We start from the raw sequence: 19,928 nt of genomic DNA on the forward strand, positions 1-19,928 counted from the left end.
TTTAAAAGACAGAGTCCATGAACTTATTTCTTAATGCTTCAGAAGTGCACAAGTATCTAATCTGTTTAAATTTAAGATTATTTCTACCTCCTATCCAAATTTTAAAGAATTGTGGTTTCAAATTTGTTAAATTCTACTTAATTACTATTTATTGTGAGCTTCTCTGAGAACTTAAAGGTTGACACATATCTAGACATCGAATATCTATTGGATAAATAATGCTGTGACTTTCTCCAGTTATTAGATGCATATAAAACAAAAAGTTGACCTTTTTAAAGTCACTTCAAATCTTTTGGAAAACAAGTTTCCATTTGGTCTTCACAGCAACCCTATCAGGTTGGCACTGTCATACCCATTTTCTTACTAATGAGGAAATTGGTGCATATGAGAGGTTTAGTAACTTGCTGAAACTCAAACAGTTGGTAAATGACAGTAAGACTCAAATTTAGACACAGGTAATTTGGTTGCAGAATCCAAGCACTTGACAGCTATATTGCAGTGCATGCTACTGAAGTTTTCTTTCATACTTGCCCTCACTGTACACACCTGAAATGTTAGTCTTTATGTTTCATTAAAACACTAAAATTAGGGCTGGGGTTGTAGCTCAGTGGTGGAGCATTTGCTTAGTGCGTGTGAGGCACTGGGTTCAAGTTTCAGCACCACATAAAAGTAAATAAAGGCATTCTGGGACTGGGGATATAGCTCAGTTGGTAGAGTGCTTGCCTCATGTGCACAAGGCCGTGGGTTTGCTCCCCAGCACCACATAATAATAATAATAATAATAATAATAATAATAATAATAATATTCTATCCATATATAACTACAAAAATAAAAAACACTAAAATGATATGTTCCTCAATACCCATTTACTTAATTGATTTTCTCTGTAACAGAATCACTGATGTGGCTGATAGCTCCAAATATGCCCTCACACCAATTCCAGCATTGTGGAGCTGCAGTTAGTGCATATCATTGCAGTTGGTCATCATTCCTGCTCCTTTGAAATGCCACACTGGACACTTGTGGTGGGTGCTATTGAGAATAAATGAGGCAGTAATATGATGCAAGAAGACTGACAATTTAGTTTTTAACCTGAAGACATTCTAGAGCCTTCAGCTTGGTTTCAGTAGATAGTCAAAAGTAAGAGGGGCCACTCAGTTCCAACTCAGACTTGTGTCAGGGAGGCCCAGTGTTCCAAGTGAACTTAAATTGGTATTTATAGAAGAAAGAAAAAAGAAAAAAACAAGTTTATGATCCCATGGAGCCTTTAGCAAAGGTTTGTTATGGGAAAGGATGAGGCTGTCACTGCTGTTTTTCCTCCTTAACATTCAAGAGGGAGCTTTATGAAGAATATAAATATTGCTTACAAAATAGAGGAGACGGGTTATCTATTATGGACTGCAAGATCTAGCTTTGCCGAAAATATTACAATACAGTTTCGGTTTGTTGACTCCTTCACACAGACCCCTTCCTCATCCTTGAATGCTTCTCAGCCTAAGTCATACAATTAAGGTTAAAAAAGAGGAATAGAGGAGGAAGACATTAGTGAATACAGACCAAATAGAAAAATATTTCAAAAATATCTAATTATGTTTGTGGGCTGATGTCAGCTCTACCACTGTGAAGAAGTAGAACAAGGACAATAGGAACTGCCTCAGTTGTATTAGAAATTTGTTTGCTTTAAATTATAATTTGCTTACAAAAAAGTCTTGAAAACATTTAAATTTAATTTTTAGATAACATTAACATGGTTCAAAAATCAATATAATGAGTTCTCATTCTAATGACTCTATTATTTTCTTGTGTGTCCTCCCAGGGTTTACACAAATATGCTTACTTTACTGAATAAAAGAGAAACAACCAGAATACATATTCCTAAGCATAGAGAGCACTCTTCACAAATGTATTCCCATTTGCTATTAGGAATATATATTCTGATTGTTCCTCTTTTATGCAGCAAAGTTAGCATCTTATACATTGTCATACACCTTGCTTTTTTCACTAAAAACATCTTGGAGATTTCACTGTGATCATACATAGGGAATTGGCTTATCCTTTGCATACAATATAAGCATTCCTTTTATAGATGTACTATAATTTATTTAACCAACATTCTATGCATTGACATTTGAGTTTTTCTCTCTCAATTTCCTCCCCTTCCCCCTTTTTTTTTGTGTGTGTGTGTGTCTTCTATTATTTTCATTCTGCTGCAGTAAACAGCATCTGTTCTTTTACACATTTTGAAGTACATCTGTAGAATACATTCCCAGAAGTGAGATTGCTGGATCAAAAGGTCAAAGTGTTTGTAATTTTAGTAGATAACTCAAATTGTTCTCCAAGGGGGTTATGTAAAATAAGGATTCTCCCCCTCTGGGTTTATTAGGTGTCACAGTACTACAAAGTTAAAGACTTCACTGATGTTGAGCTTGATGCAATTCCTGGTTAGTGCAAGCAGGACAGCCTTTTTCCCAATTAGGCACTGCAAATCTAGGAACTTGAATTCAACACATTACAGATTTGGTGAGCCATACATCTCTCTTATGAGCCTTCTTTCCTATGGAATCTGTAATTTTTAATCATTGGAAGTGATTTTCATCTCTGCTGCAGAAGGTGCATGTATTATTTATCCTTAACAATGTCTGAGCACTTATTCCAGCTGAGTGCCCCTGAAAAGTGATGAATTAATTGCCCTGAAATCCCATGCTTATTGTCTACAGTAAGCTTTAATCAGAACTGGGTCTTGCATACCAGTGAAATGTCTTGTAGAAGAACTATATGGTGCTCCTTGGGAGATAGTATGTCTGCTTCTCTCCAATTTTTTTCCAGCTTTATTTCTAATATGTTAGCAAGCATATTAGAAAAAGGCCAATTGTGAGTCTTTTGATTATATCAGTCTACTTAGAATTAGCTATTATAAACTTCTTGCCTGGAAATACAGTTGTAGTCAGAAAACATCTTCAAGTCCTTCTTTAAGTTCAAAGATGAACATCTTTGAGCCCTTAGACCTAGAAAATATTGATTAGTTAATAAACATTAATAAATGTCACTGTAGTTTTAAGAAAAAAAACCCATACATTGTTTCTCAAATTTATTAATATTAGCCCAAATCCAGAATCTCGAATAATTAAGACCAACACAACATAAATAACTTGCAGACAAATACTATTAATTATTGGAAAAGATGGATTCCAAAACATTTGTACCACAACTTAAACTCATTTTTAAGTGTTTAAGGGGGGGCAGTGTACTAGGGATTGAACTCAGGGCACGTGATCACTGAGCCCTGTTCCCAGCCCTATTTTGTATTTTATTTAGAGACGGGGTCTCACTGAGTTGCTAAGTGCCTGGCTTTTGCTGAGGCTGGCTTTGAACTCATGATCCTCCTGCCTCAGCCTCCCTTGCCGTTGGGATTACACCGCACCTGGCTTCACAATTTAAACTCTTAATGCTTCAGTCTACAGTTAAGTGGTTATTACTGTGATACTAGTAAATAAGAAAAATGAGACCAGGCATGTTGGCGCACAATTGTAATCCCAGCAGCTTGGGAGGTTGAGGCAGGAGAATCACAAGTTCAAAGCCTGCCTCAGCAACTTGAGGCCCTAAGTAGCTTAGTGAGACCCTGCTTCTAAATAAAATACAAAAAAGGGGGTTGAGGATGTGGCTCAGTGATTAAGCTACCCTGGATTCACTCCCAGTACCAAAAAGAAAAAAATATGGTACATGCTTGTAATCCCAGCAGCTCAGGAGGTTGAGGCAGGATGATCACAATTTCAAGGTCAACCTTGGCAGTTTTGCAAAGCTCTAAGCAATTTATTGAGACCCTATCTCAAAATTTTAAAAATTACAAATAAAAAGGGCTAGGGATGTAGCTCAGTGGTAAAGCAACCCTGAGTTCAATCCCCAGTGCCAAAAAAAAAAAAAAAAAAAAAATCAATAGACTTCATGAGCATCTCAATTTGTAAACATTAACCCAAAGGTCCAGGAATGAAGATTCCAAAGAAAGAAGAGAGGCAAACTTCCCAATGTAGGATTCTTGAGAATCTTTTCATTGTTAATGTTGTTACTGTTTAGAAGTCTTCAGGAGTTCTGTTGTGTTTTCTTCATCACCCCATCCACTTTAAGGATCCTATTATGGGAAATATTACACTCTCCAGGCAGGATGTTAAGTGTAGCCTTAGTGTAATCACCTTAATGAGCTATATCTAGAAGGCTGGCCATCACTTAGTGGATAAGTGGTAGAATTAACTGCACTACAGAAATACCTGAATTCCCCGTGGTTGATTATATAGCAAAACAGAACAATCCATTGTGGAGGTTAATAAATGTATCCAAGACATCCATGTCATGGGTTCAGTCCTCCTGGAAGCTAATGCTAAGGTAAGTTGGGAGTGCAAGACCTTTATTGGAAAGTAATACCTATGAGAATGGGGCGGCAGTAGGATCAGGCAGGAGAGATTGTCAGAGCACGCTGCAAACCTCACAAAGTCAGCCAGTCTAATGGCATGTTCTGGAGGAAGGATGTTCTGTTAGAGGGTTCCATCCTGATAAGCAATGGCTCAGGCCTTTTACCAATGCTTTTCTCAGTCTTTAATGAGAGAACACAAGAACCTGACCTCTGCTTGGGCACTGGTAGAGTTGCTGAAGGAGCCAGCTAGCTGTTGGAAGCCATCGGCTCACCACATTCCTTGCAGCCAAAGTCATTGCTGTTGGATCTGGAGGCGTGTCTTCATGTCGGCTACAGTCCACCTTACACAATGTGTACGTCCAATTCTCCAGCCACGATTTGGAGCATGTCCTCTAGTGAGCCTCTTCCTGAGAGGAAACTTAGAAGAAGGATGTTAGGGAATGAACTACAGCCCCTGAAACTGAAGTTGATTTCAGTTAAAAACAAACTGGTGCCCATTGTCTCCCTCTTCCACTACCCCCTATATCCATCTCCTCAGCAGTTGCCTTTGCTGGTCTCAGTGCTTACCTGGTAGTTTCATCTAAGTCTACATTCCTGAATACTCTGAGGCCCCCCATAACCATTTGGTTGCTACAGTTGTCTATCACAGTCACAATTGGGGAAAGGAAAGTAAAGAGGCACCAAAATGAGTCACCTGAGTTCTACAGATTATTCCTTGAGTCCATTGCAGAAGAGCAGCCCCTCCGGCCTCCCACTGGTCCTGACAAGATGGTGATTGATCTTCTTGCCTGCTAGTCTTTTGGCACAAGAAGCACAGAGGGCCCAGGCAACATCCTATTCATAGCTTATAGTTCAATGGGACTCGTGCTGTGTCCCCCGGTGAAAGCACATCCTCAGAGGGAGCCAGGATTTCAACTTGCACATCCAGGAGGTTGGAAAAGTCCCTGTATTCATCAGCTTTTCATTACTATGACAAAATATGACACAGTATACTTAGGAAACAAAGGAGGTTTACTTGCCCCACAGTTTTGGAAGTTCAAAGTCTAAGATCAGAAAGGCCCATTGTTTGGCTTCTGGGGACAGCCGTGATGTCAGCGTGTCCTGGCAGGAGTGTGTGTAGGAACAAGCCATCACATCTAGAATAGCAGGAAAGACAAAGAAGATGGGCAGGGCCAGGCTGGCTCTTTTTATAGCAATCATCTCAAGGGAACTACCAAAAGGATCTCACAAGAAATACTCTACAGTCACCGTGATCCAAAGACCTCGTCCAAGGCTCCACCTCCCAACATCACCACCCCAGGACCCAGCCTTTGCTCATAATTGGGGGACACTCAAACCACATCCACACCACTGACAGCAGTGGAGCCACACCTCTCCCACACAGTGGTTCCCAGACCCATGTTGTCTTCCACTGGGGACACTACCACACAAAGGTCTCTGACTCATTGTGTGTACAGTATCCTGGGGAGAGCACCTCCTCTTCATATGCTACTGTCTTCAAGGTGACACCTCAGCTGCTTCTTAAGCAATTCATCTCAGTGCTCAATAGGCGGCATCTTCTGCACCACACTTTATATTATACTCAGTAGATCCCATAGTCATGGGCTACCCCCACCCACCATCTTGTTGGAAAATGGGTTCCTTAATCAGACGTTGCTCTGCATGGAATTCTATGCCTATGGATCAGGCATTCAGCAAGTCTGGTACTGACTCTGAGCAAGAAGGGCACGCTAGCAGCCCTATCCCTGTGGGAAGGAACCACCAGCCCTTCCAGGGAGAAAGAAGTCCAATCTCCTCTTTTTAACCACTTCTGGCAAGTTCTCTCTGAGGAAAAGTGACATCCTGGGAGGTTCATATTTGGTCTGTTACTGGCATGATGAACAGCCAGAAGCTACAGTTGCTAGAAAAACCTTACTAAATGGGAGTTTGTGCTATTGCTTCCATGCACCTCCATCCCTGCTGCTGTGGTCACTTTACACGTGTCCATGGCACTAACACTGACCAATTCATTTTGTTGGTTGTTTAGTCCCCCTTCTATAGTGAGTGCTTTCTGGTGGGTGTGATATAAGGATCTTCGTGCTTTGTGTCTATTCCCATCAGCCTGTCCACATGTCTGTTCCAGGCCTCCTTGTCACCTGGTTTCCAATCCTTTTCCTTCCAAGCCTTTGCCCAGTTGGCTCTGTGAATCACCACGACCGTTGAGTTTGCACATACTCTCCCTTCATAACACTTCTCTGACATAAAGTACGTGATGAGTTACACAGGGAAGTTTGTCTCTGGGCCAGATGTCCCATCACAGGCCCCATCATATGCCCAAACTCCACACATTGGAAAGATATTACCTTATCATTGTCTTTCAAAACCAACAATGTTCTCTTGATGCTATGGTTTGGATGTGAGACAATGCAAGAAGGTTCAGAGGAGAAATGATTAGGTTGTGAGAGTCTTAACCCAATCAGTGAATTAATCCCCTGATAGAGATTAACTGAGTGGTAGCTGAAGTGGTAGGGTGGGGCTGGAGAAGGTGGGAATTGGGGATGTAGCTTTGGGGTATATATTTGTATCTGGCTAGTGGAGTCCCTCTCTCTCTTTCTCTGTTTTCTAATCACATGTGAGCTGCTTTCCTCTGCCACACTCTTTCACCATGATGTTCAGCCTCACCTTGAGCCCCAAGGAATGGAGCTGGCCTTCTATGGACTAAGACCTCTGAATCTTGTGAATCCTAAATAAACTTTTCCTCCTCTAGAGTTGTTCTGGTTGGGTCACAGCAGTGAAAAAGTTGACTAAAACACTTGAGAACTACCAAGGGGTCACACGAGAAATATGAGTGAGGCATTAAATACCACCATCTGCCTTAACATGAACAGACACTCACCAAGCCCACTCATCCATGTATTAAGAGTGAGCTTTTCCTCCCTCCTTCAGCTTGTCATATGTGCCTCCCCACATTTGACCCTATGAGTGAACTGGGGTCTTATTTGGGGGAATGGGTACTGATGCAACTAGAGCAGGTGACATAAAGTCTGGAAGGCAGGGTAGATGTGACCAGGCCAAGATACATCATTTCCATCATATTATAGATTGCTCTGAGGTCTACCTGACTTCATGACTTGATGGGTTTAAAGGGCCCAGATTATGACAGGAAGTCATACATGGTTATTTGTCTCTTGGTCAAATATTCCATCGCAGGGCCCAGTCACAAGCCAGAAGCTGATTTTAAGGAGTGTGTAAATCTTTTCTGCCAATGGTATGGCCTTGCTCCAGAACCCCAGGGGCCTGCATCATGGATCAACCACCATGGTTTGCAGTAAACTCTATATTTTCACCACTGACACCTCCAACATCAAAGGGTCAACTGAACATATGGCCAAAGTAGCAGAGCTGCTTCCAAATCCTAAAGCGGCTACAAAATTCTTTCTTGTTCTCGGCACAACTCAAAGCTGGCTGAATTCTGTGTAAAAATATGGGCTGGAGCAATTTTCCTAGGTTTGAAATGTGTGGCCTCCAGAACCCCCAAAAATATATGAAGAAGAAAGAAATATTTTTATAGAGAATTTATAAGATAAAGTTGTTTTTTTTTTTAATTTTGAAGGAGATGTTCCTGATAACTTGTTTCCTAAAAACTAAAATAGCAGCCTTGAATCTCTGTAGGATTTATCTCCCACCTTCTGGAGCACATGCATCTTACCAAGAAGCCCCACCTGCTAGCCATTCCTTGCTCATCATGCCAGACAATGTTTTTAATGTTATGAATCTAGGCAACGTTCTATAGGACCCAGATGACACAGATCTCTTTGTATTATGAAAGAAAATGAGCATCTTAGTCCTTTTTCTCTTGCTAAAACAGATTCCCTGAGACTGGGTAATTTATAAGAAAAAGAGGTTTATATTGGCTCACAGTTCTGGAAATACAAGAACATGGTGCCAGCATCTGCTCATTCTGGTGAGGACCTCACCTATGCATGGTGGAAAAGTAGAAGAGCAAGTGAACAAGTATGGAAGAGAGGATGGGACAAAGAGGACAAATACTCTACAACAACCTGCCCTCACAGTAACTGGTCCTGTCCAATGAGTGAGAACTCGACCTACAGATAGCATTAACCTGTTCATGAGGCTCCACCCTTGTCATGATTTGGATCTGAACTATCCTCTAGAAGCCATGTGCTAAAAATTTGGTCCCCAGTGCAGCAGTGTTCAGAAGTGGGGCCTTTGAGAGGTAATTGGTTCGTGAGGGCTCTGACCTCACCAATGGATCAGTCCATTGATGCATTCACAGCTTAAGGGGCTATTGGGAGGTGGTGGAAACTTTGGGATCTGGGGCTAGTTGTAGGAAGTAGGTTTGGGGGAACATGATCTTTAGGTGTACTTTTGTCCCCTGCCCCTTCCTTCCTCTTTGCTTTCTTGCCATTATGAACACTTTTGTTCCACCACGTGTTCCCTACCATGATGTTCACCACAGGTCCACACAGAGCCCCGTGATCATGGACTGAAACTTCTAAAACTTTGAGCCCAAATTAGCCTTTCCTCCAATAAGTTGATTTTCCTCAGGCATTTTGTCACAGTTATGGAAAGCTGACTAAAAGTCCTGATGACCCAAACATCTCCCACAATCCTCAACATGAGTTTTTGTGGGGACAAACCATATCAAACCATAATAGTAGGAATAAAATGTGTATTGCTATCTGTTACACACAAATCATTCTTGATTCAAATAGGGGGAAAATGTATTTGCCAAGTGAGTGGACACCATATCATACACCGGAAACCATGTCAATTGGCTCTAGAAAAGAAACTATATTAGCTGAGCAGTTGTAATTGGGGATACTGCTTGGTTGAGGTTGAAGCAGTTCACAGCCAATCACCAGCATCCATCTTGGCCAGCTAAATGGAAATATGATAAGTCCACAACCCTGCTCTGAAGGGTGATACTAATCTTGACCAACCTCCCCCAAGCCAGATGCAATACTCTTTTGTATGTACTCTCTTGGCTGCAATGGAGAGAGCTATTTCAGAGGTTTCTACTTGCCTTCCTTACTATGATCATTTTTTACCTCCACACCAAGGACACAATGCACAGAATTTGTCAATCCCAATTTCTATATGGATTGGAAAAATGGCATCCAGGTGGTCTGTAGCCCCTGTGGGTTCACTGTGCCTGGGACTTTGTCCAGACTCTTTTTCTTCCCCAATCCTATGTTTCCACTCTAATGGGATCTTTGGATATTGCCATTAACTCAACCCTTGTCCAACAGTTCTCAAAATGTCTAGGCATTCCCTTTTGCCCAGTCTGAAGTCCCTTGAGTAAAAGGTCTTTCTGAGGATTGTCTGGGATAATCATATCTGTACAGATTTGCCATGTCATTGCCGAGTCCTTCTCTTTGGGTACCATTTACGTTTTTACCCTATGGATTCTAGATTGAAGACTGACTCAGGTCCAGAAACTGAGCATAGATGGCATCTTTTTATTAGGCAACAGCTCTCAGTCTTTCCTCATCCATTCTTCCTCTTTTTAAAAATTCTATGAAGTATATAGTAAGCAATATCCTTGTTGGTTGCCCATCAACTCTACCCACTAGATGTCCTGCTCTTTTAGCCATCTTCAGAGCTCCTATAGATCCAGTGCCCTTAACTACCACTCTGATCCTCTAGGTCATTATGAAAATTATGACCACCCACCCCACTCCAGCTTCAGGCAGTAGGGTGATGTCACCTGGCCTCTGTTGCTCGTCATCTCCATGGCCCTTGGGGAGCCAACTCTCTCATCACCACCCAGCATTAGCCCTGACCTGCAGAAGGGAATTGCCACTGAGCTTCTTGATGAGGCCAGTATATTCCTGCTGGACTCAGTGGATGGTATGTCTGTCTCCTAAACCTTTCAATCCCTTTTCTGCCACCTGCCACAGTAATTCAGGCATCTCAGTCTCACTCAATGTGAGCCATCACTTTTTCCAGGCTTTTAGGAGCTACCCTAGGAACAGGTCTGTACCCTCCTTTGAGGTCTTCAACATAGTGTTTAAGCCCGTCTAGCTAGAGAGTATGGCCAGGCCAACAAAATTTCCCCTATCCTGTGTCATGATCCAGCCTCCTCCATGGAGCACCCTCAGAACCCAGCCCCCTGGGTACTCCCCTTCCCCTATCCCATGCCATTGTGTGCTGGCCAGATCGTGCAGCTCCTTTAGTCAGGCTTGGCATGTCTCTGGCTGAGTTACGCTGCAACCTGACCCTGATTATAGCAGAGGAGGTTGGAGCAGCTTTCCAGCAGAGCAACTGTAGCCTTGAGGGGGAAACTCCTCTCTATTGTCTTCTTGTGGTGGGAGAAACTTTATCTTTTAATGGGATGGAGGGGGACATACCTGAAGGCCCAGACATTTTAAGAAACTTGGATAATCAAAATCTTCAGGGGCATCTACCCAGATAGCTCCATTGTATGTGTTTGTGTGTGTGTGTGTGTGTGTGTGTGTGTGTGTATGCTTGTTACTCTCTCTCTATATATCTATTTCTGCCTACTTAATGGGGACATCTTTTAAGAAAAGTATTGTTAGGTGATTTCTTCATGGTGTGAATATCACAGAGTACAGTTACACAGACTAAGATGGCAACAATGTCACTAAGTTATACGATCTAAATGGGACCATTTTGCATATGTGGTCTGTTGTTGGCTGAAATATCACCATGTAGCACGTAACTGCACATATAAACACAACATAATTTTATGCATGCATAATACATACAAACATGTATTCTTTATGTACATATGTACTTAATCATATATAATATACATGCTGGTGTATATACATAGTAAATGATGTGTGTATGGGTGTGTGTATATATACATATAGTATATGTTTGTATATATATTTCTTTCCCAGCCGTGCCCTGATTTTTCATAATAGAGCTGCCTCACTTGAATAGTCTTTGCCACTGGGGCTTTGGGTGGACTGTGCTAGGCCATTGTTACCCCATCTTGCTCTGTCATTGACCAGGGTCCACTCCATGAAGAATGTGCACCTGGCTCCAATGCTGATGCTGGGCCTGAGGGATTGAGCTGGAAGCTGATGGCCAGCCATATCTCCCTGGGCACAGTGGGGCTCACCTATAATCCCAGGACCTCAGAAGGTAGAGACAGGAGGATCACAAGTTCAAGGGCTCTACAACTTAGCAAGACCCTATCTCAAGAAATAAAAAAGGGCTGGGAATATAGTTTCATGTTAGAACCCCACTAGTTTAATCCTCAGTTAAAAAGAAAAAGAGAATTGCACTTGTTTTCAGGGCATTTTATCTTTTGTCTTTTTGTGGTATCTCCTGTTGCCTAAAAGCAGCATTAATCTGTGCCATCTTTGTAAGGCACAGATGTCTTGGGTGACTAGCTCCAAGCCACCCCCACCCCACCCACCCCATCTAAATCTTGGCAGAAATTGTTGCCCACCTCATAGTTTCAACAAAATAAGTCCTCTTGCTGATATTCCAGGGAAGGAGATTTTTTGTCATTTGTCCATCTGTGACCACTCACTGACCAGCATCCCAGCCCAGCCATGATCAGCCAGAACAGTCTCTCCCCAGGCACCTGGCGCTCGCTGGTAGCCAGATTCTCAAAGTCATTCTCATTCATTTCTGCTACCCTTCAGCATGTCTGGTTAGACCCAGATGGCATCTATCCCAGCAGCAGTCCTGCCTCAAGAAGGGTGAGGATTTAATGTGGGTCGAAAGGGCTGAGATAGAAATATCCTGGAATGCATGAAAAACGAAGACCAAAGAAATTAGTATGCCTCTAGCAGCTTTTTAAAATAGAGCCAACTCTTGCTTCAAGACATCTATGTTGACCTTTGGACTAAAACCCTAGTAAGAACAGGACAGGGAGAATGAATGCTTTCCTAGGCGAGTCTTGGATTTGGGTTTAATTTTATTTCACATAAGCACCCCCAAAACTAGATCTTCTGTTATATAAATATGTGCCTTTTGGAGGGAGACAGCCTATTGACATCTGGTAAGTAAACAGAGGTGGACAGTCCATATTGCTAGTGAGAGAATAGACTTGTGCAAAACCTACTGAATTACTACCACAGGCTTTGGGGAAAATATTGTATAATTTAGGCTAAAATTTTAGTTCCCCAATCACTTTTTTTCTATTTTAGGACAACTTGCCAGACCTGAAATTATTTATTTTTATTTATTTATTGTTTGTTTGTTTGTTTATTTGGGTACAGTCAGCATTTCAATGTCTACTCAGAGAAAATTTTGGAATAATTTTAGGCTTTTCATTCATTCAAGTTACTTCTTTTTACCAAATTTTATTTTAAACACTTTGAGCAGTATACTTAGTTTATGCAGCAGCCAGTTTTTCTCATCTTGCCTTCACCAGCTGCCTGGGAGAATGCCGCTCCCATGATCCCCTTGCCCACATGCCTCTGAAGTTCTTTACTTACTGCACGTTCTCATCAGGAGGGGTCTATGGCCTCTCTCCCTGCAAGGACCTTAGTGGGCACCAATGAAGGCATCCAGGACGTGCTGGGCTTCCCCTTGAGAAATGTCCTGCCTTGCCCTGGGAGCCTCATTCAGGGTTTTGCCTAGAAAGCGCCCTGTCCTGTCCTCTCCCATGGCACAGCTGTGGATCAGGGAGAAAAGAGAGGAACTAAAACATAGAAAAATTTGGGAAAGTTTCTTTAAATACTTCATGCATACCTGTGAAAAACCAGAGTAGAGCCTATCTGTGAACAGAAACAACAACAACAAAAGACTTCAGTAGAAACCCAACTTCATTTAAACGTTGGAGGCAGCAGCTTTGTTTGCAGTTTTAATCCCATGCCGGTGGATGCTAATTCTGTAACATTATACAGTTGCCTTCTTTTGGGTACAAAGGGAGAAGGGGGGTTTTCTTTTTTGTGTTTTTCAGTGCAAAGTGATTCTGATCAGAAAGAACCAAGGCTTCAGCTCCAAGTATCTGACATTTCCAAATGAATCTACTTTTTTTTTTTTTTTAAGAGGAGGGGGGAAAAGGTCTAGTTTTTCAAGGAAAGGACCTCTCTACGCAATCCTGAAACTGATCTTTAGATTTACTTTTTCTTAATCAATAGAAAAAAACCTTGATTGCAACTCAACACTTCCCTGACTCTAGCACAGAACTAACTGAATTTTTGGTTTTAAGAGTACGGGATTCAGACATCATTTCAGGAATCAGAAATAATTGGCAGCAAGTTGAGGAGAACTGACATGAATTCTTGTTTTACCTAATTTTTCCTGGTTTACCAAGATTCGGCTTAATATTTCTGACTCAGTTCCTCCAGTCTCTACAGAACAGGTTAGTGACATTTTTCATAAATACGAATATCTAAATGAATCCTCCGTTCCTGCTCTCTGCTTACTGTTTCCCTAAGAGCTCATGTCTTAAACTTGCATAGCACCTGCTCCACTGGAGCTATGTGTGTATCTCTACTGAAGTTCTGTGCCATTTTCAGCAAAACTGACTAATATTTAATATGTGTTGCAAATTTCCATGCGTGTACTTGACAACTGGAGGTTTACAACAAAAATCTCACAAGGTGAATTCTTTGCTATTTCATGAAAGTTTGACTGAAGAATGGTGAAAATCTCAAATGATAAGTTTCTGTAAGAACCACTTTGGTGGGTGCAGGTGTGTGTTTTAAGTTGGAGCTTACATGTGTGTTTGCATCCTAGCTTTGTGGAGCAGCATACACCATCCTTGCCCCTGAGAGCAAAACCGCTAGTTGAACTGATTAAACTAACATGAGAACATGTCCATTTTTGCAATGTTCTTTCTTTAATTAACTTGCTAGAACTAATTACTTGCTTGTGTGCTGGCTTCTGTCTTTATTGTCATTCCAAAGAGCAACCCTGGTGTGGTTCTTTTTGATTACCAATGTAGTTATCATTCACTTTGCTATGGAAAGATAGTAGAGAGAGTCTCAGACAACACCTGAATCTGGTCAGTAAAATGATGGGTTGGCTCCAAATCATTGAGAAGGTAATGGCAAACTATAAATTTCCTACCTGTAGAAATGCATGGTGTCTTAACCAACATTTCTTTGATCCTGATGGAAAGCCCTTGTGAAAATTAGGAAAGCCAGTGTCGGAGTTTGTGTGCTTGCGACCTGACCCTTTGGAGTTAGGTGTTCTTTTCGGGGGCTTTATCAGCTGCTGAGTAGGAACCTTTCCTTGACTCATAGCTGCTCTCCTCGGTCCTGTATAATTACCTGACAATTTGCGTGATCTCATTGCACTTCCAGATGGCTTCTTCTGGGGTCTAACTTGTTCAGGAAGTGTTGAACTTGGGAGGACCTGTAGCCTTCAGGGAATTTCAACCCGACTCAGAACTATTGATATTGTGATGTGAATTTGTTCTATGATGGTTGTGATGTGTCTTGGGATTTGCCACCAAACACACCTGGTGTTCTATTTACTCTGGCAAGCTGGGGATTTTTTTTTCTTTTTCTTTTTAAAATTCCAGGATGAATTATTCATCATTACTTAGAATTTGGGTCTCTTTCATCTTCGCACTTGTACAGCACCAAGGTGAGTACTACAGAATTCCATAAAGCTCTCGATTAGCATGCTCTTGAATTTATAAAGAGACACTTTTGTTGGAACCATGATTGTAAGGGCAGGTGTACATGTGTCTACAGATACAATGAGAAAAAAAATGTAAATTAAATTCTGTTGTCGAGGGTAAAGTACATTAACTTTGAATGATGTTCACTTATATTCTCACTTTTTATTATTTAACTTAGAACACAATTTGTGAAGAAGTTATTTAATGCAAACTATTTCTATTAAAAGAATATAGAGTAGTTACCTGATCACTTATTTCCATAAAGGCATTTAACTTGTGTTAGAAATTTTTAAATATATATATATATATTTATTTTAGCCCTAAATTAAGAAGTTACAATGTCACTGATGTTGGTGACTGTGTATCAGTGAGCTATGTCATGGCCAGAAAATCTAAAAGTGCAAGTGGAATAAAACAATTATCACCTCTGTGGTTCCTTCTTTTCTCTGACCTTTTTCTTTGAGCACTGCCCCGGGTAAGTGAAAGTCCACACATATTTCTTTTTTACTGTAGTTTTCTTTAAAAAAAAAAATTAGACAAGAAAAATGGGGCACTGCACATAGATCTTGAACTTTTATGGTTAGAATTCTAAAGCATCTTTATTTTGCTGATATGTTTGTTTGGCTCAGCTGGTGCATGGTCACAAGTCTCAGGTGAACAGGTCTTTATGACCATGTGTGGCCCCAACATTTTTCCAAGGTTGGGTGAATTGAAATAGCTATAACATGTAAACCCCACAATGATCCTGCTGACTCCAACCTCCTACTTTTACTCCAAAAATAGATTTTCTTTGGTGAAAACATAGAATCTTGAAAACATAGTTATGTTTATTGTGAACATTTCAGCCATTTCAGGTGGAGAATAGTCCTTCTTTTACAAACTCTGATACTATTGATAGGTCATGCTGCTAACAGATGTATATATGTGCAAATAGATATTTATATTTATTTATATAATTAAAAAATAATAATAATGGCTTCTGAGATGGAAATTGCTTGTCGTGAAAACCTACTCCCTTTTATTAAGCATTCTTTTTAATTTAACAAGTATTTATTGAATATTTATAATATTAGATACCTTTATTGTTTTTCTTCTTCTTAAGATTGAAAAATTTCAACTGTCTGTTCTTTCCTGTTCAAAATCACAAACTAGTCAGAATCACTCATGAAGAGAAGAGATTTGGAACTCACTTCACATTTTGGACAGCCAGAGAAATTAGGAACAGTCTCCATGCCATTTCTTTCTTCTCCATGAATGCTTATAGGTTTTCTCATCCTAGGCAAATTGGCCAACACTGCCCCAAATGCCAATTAACCTTTACAGGAAAATTACTATAATTCAAGGTGAATTTGAGCCCTTTAACACAGTTAAATGCTGTTTTTCATACTTGGGCATGATTCCTAAAAAGTTCCCCATGAGAGACAAATCCATAGCATGACTTGATTTTTTGCTCTTTATTTGAGGAATTCTGTCATCTTTCCAATTCAGGAAGTGTTTGTGCATAACATTTTAGTAGGGATTATAAAGAAAGTTTTTTCCAAGTCCCTATCTTATAGGAATTTAGAATTTATTACTATTATGTAAATAGGCAAGTTAGAAGGTCTTGCTTCAAGTACTGATTATAACATCAAGTGTGGCTCACTGGCTCAGTGCTCCTGGGATAAACTATCAGCAGTGCCTCCTACAGGTTAAGATTTGGTTGGCTTCCCTGAAACTTTTGGGGTTTGGGGAACAATGCATATACTCTAATGACCGGGCTAGTTTTCTCTGCTCTCCTACTTTGTGAGCCTCAGAAAGAGATCAGCTCTTGGTCCAGGCTGATCTTTTCCTGCTCCCTGCTCCAGAACTAGGGGGCTGGCACTTTGGCACTCTGGGCTGCTCTCTGGCTGTTCTCTGGCTGCTCTCTGGCTGCTCTTGTGCTCCTGTCTGTGAGCTGTTGTCTCTTCACTAACAGACTCCCAAAGGAGCAGGACAGTCCTTGGCCAGTTGCTCACAATCCTATCGGCTCCATCAGTGCCAAACAGAGACTTTCCCAAGAAGAGGGCCTGACGTGACAATGGGCATGAAGGGGACAGCCTCTGGATGGCTGTGAGTGGGAACCTCAAGAGCAAAGGCCAGAAGTCCATAATGGACTGACTGCTGCCCCTGAAAACTACGAATAGTTTTTTTTTAATGGAAAAAAGAGATGATGTTTCATTGTTCTATTTTTTATTCAAGAGAAGAAAGGTCAGAGGCAGAGAAAAGAGACCTGAAATGTAGATAATTTCATAGATGCCATTGGACCTTGTTGTTAGTAACATCGCGACCCTGGGGAAGTTGTCTCATTTCTCTTGCCAAACCAGGGCACACCTTGCAAGAGTCTGAGTGGGAAACATAGAAGAAGTAAGCCACGTACCCAAGCAGGTGGTAACGCTGCCACAGGAAGGGCCTATGTGTTTGTGTGGTGACTTTCACCTTCGACCAGGAGGGTGAGGAAGAGCCCTGTGCCTCTTCTCCAGAGAGTTCTCAAGTGCCCATCCTCCCTGGGCTCAGAAGATCCCATGTCTGCCTTTTGTGAACGGGAGATGGGCACAGAGCCTCTCAGAGCCAGCCCTCAATCAAGGTCATTCACAGGCCAGTTACTACAAACCCTCTCCTCTCATTTTTGTTCTGGTTCCAACTGTTGTTTACTTCCTTCTGGGCTCTGGTATCTTCTTTTCCTATTGTGTGGCAGGAGGGAGGAGACTCCTTTCAGGAAAAGACATGATAGTAGAATTCTTGGCCACAGCCACACTGCCTTCTCTCCACCTTGCTGTCTCATCCAGAGGCAAGGCCTCCCGAGCCATGCCAGACCTAGAGGCCACCTCGCGGTCCTCTGGCAGCTCCAGGCAGTGTGGTTTCACTGCCTTCCAGCTGGTTCTCAATGTTGCTTTCTCCAAAATGCACCATAGCCTAGGAATAGAGCACTGAATGCTTTCTTCTAAGGAGAAATGGTGTCCTTAACCTTGTCTGTGTTCTGAGTTCACAGAAATGGACACCTTCCAGAGGCAGAAGGTAAAGGCCTGAATATGGCTTAGGTTAGGATGAAAGACAAGGCTCTTTGACCTGTGGTTAGCTTGGAAGCCATACTCAGAGAAGATGGCTTTAGGTGAGAGGGAAGTAGCTTGCATAACCAAGAGGGAGCTGCCGTCTGCCTAATCACCATGTCTCTTGACAGTTCAGCCCAGGGAGCTCATGTATCCATTTTGGCAGAATGACACCAAAACCCCCAAAGTAGATGACGGAAGCTCATCTGAGATCAAGCTGGCCATCCCAGTGTTCTTCTTCGGCGTTCCCTACCGCACTGTCTATGTAAGTGGAGACGCAGCCCAGCTGTTGCTCTGTGGCTCTCCTTTTTGTTTGTCATTAAGGAAAGCATGTTAAATACCCTCTCCCAAGGCTCTGGAATGGAGGATTTATTGGCAGCCAAAACGACAAGTTCTGAGATTTCATGAGCTGATAGGTTTATGATTAAGAAAGTCAAAGGTATATTTAATGGCTAATGTTCATAGTAGAGGAGTATACAGGGCAATAAATTGTGTTTGTGGGTGATTAAACACAGAAGTGAAGCAGAGGCCCCAATGCCATGAACATTATTTCTGCTACTCGACAAGATAAAAAGATACAATGAACCACGATAGGAGCAATATCATTTTTCTTTCCCTTCTGGGGGTGTGAAAAGTTTAGGTACCTGCTGTTCTTGGGCTTCCAACCAATTTGAAGCAGGGTTGGAGCCTAAAGTAGGGGAAATCAACTATCATATAAGAGTCATTTACAGAATTGGCCACCCTCATTGGGTCTGTAGCTATGCCAGAGGGTCCCATTGTCAAGCCTGCACTCAGAAATGGTAACTTTCTCTGTCAGAGCTCCCCAGGGCACCTGCATTCTCAGGCTATTTTTTGGATCATTGGTTTAGCTGCTGAGATTGTTGTACATCAAGAGGAAGGTGCAGAGTGGCTGAGCCTTTCTCTATCTTTGGCCTTGAAGGACTAAAGAAGCCACATGTAGATTATACCACATCCTATCCTATTCTGTGTCTTGCTCAGAGATACGAACGGGACTCTGAGCACCTCCACCTTTGGCCCTCTGCACATCTGACACCTCTACTTTCCCAACTTGTGATGGATAGCTCGAGGCTGATTCCCACTCAAAAACAGTTCCCTCTTCCATTACCTGGCTGGTAGTTATCGCCTAACCAGTTGACCCTGAATTGGTAGCATCAACATCACCTGGACACTTGTTAGCAATGTCACATCTCAGGGCCTAACACAGTCCTACTGGATCAGAAACTTGGAGAGGAGAGCCTGGCAATCCAGTTTCATGTGCCTTTCAGGTGATTCCAAGGCTCACAAAAGTTTGAGAACCACTGATTTTAACTATAGAATATAATCAAAACACATGTGAGTCATTGCCAGCTTCTTCTGCGAGTCTGTGTGTTTTAATTACACCTATTATTCCCTAGCAAACACATCGCTCTTGGCATCCTGAAATGCCTTTTATGCTCTGCTCACAGCAGGGCCTCCCCAGTCTGTGTTTGTAATAGCTGACTGTGAGTTTTGGAACGTGTTGACCTGATTTTGGAGATGAGGCGGAGTGTAGGACTTCCATTCTAGAAGCCTTCGCTTCCCAGGTCTCTAGAACAAAGGTATTTAGTTAAGCTCTTTTTCCCCATTCATTACACAATGCCGCAAGGAGCCTGAAGAATTCTTGTCCTTGCAAAAGGATAAACCATGGTTTGGGGCAGACTTGTTCCAGGGTAAATTATTCTGAGTTTCTAGGTCATTGAGTAGTGTAGTCCTTTGCCACCCTCTGGGTTGTTCGAAGACAAGAGGCTCTTAACATCCCTGTAGCTTTGTTTCCATCTTCTTTCCAACCCCATATGCTTGTTTCCAAGGTGTGACAAGGTACGCTTACCCAGGTGCAGATCCCTTGTCTGTGGG

General features: G+C 41.8%; 1 protein-coding gene across 2 annotated transcripts in view; it reads left to right on the forward strand.

The window, feature by feature from the left end:
• Positions 1-14,869: 14,869 nt before the first annotated feature.
• Positions 14,870-19,928, forward strand: part of Tecta (tectorin alpha) — a 66,847-nt gene continuing 61,788 nt past the window's right edge. For both annotated transcript variants that reach the window (XM_026403487.2, XM_026403488.2), the window contains exons 1-2: positions 14,870-14,933; positions 18,167-18,300. In XM_026403487.2, coding sequence (XP_026259272.1) covers positions 14,870-14,933; positions 18,167-18,300 — 198 coding nt within the window. The remainder of the gene's footprint in view (positions 14,934-18,166; positions 18,301-19,928) is intronic.

Source organism: Urocitellus parryii, chromosome 4 (assembly GCF_045843805.1).
Source record: "Urocitellus parryii isolate mUroPar1 chromosome 4, mUroPar1.hap1, whole genome shotgun sequence".
In the NCBI taxonomy this organism is placed as follows: domain Eukaryota; kingdom Metazoa; phylum Chordata; class Mammalia; order Rodentia; family Sciuridae; genus Urocitellus; species Urocitellus parryii.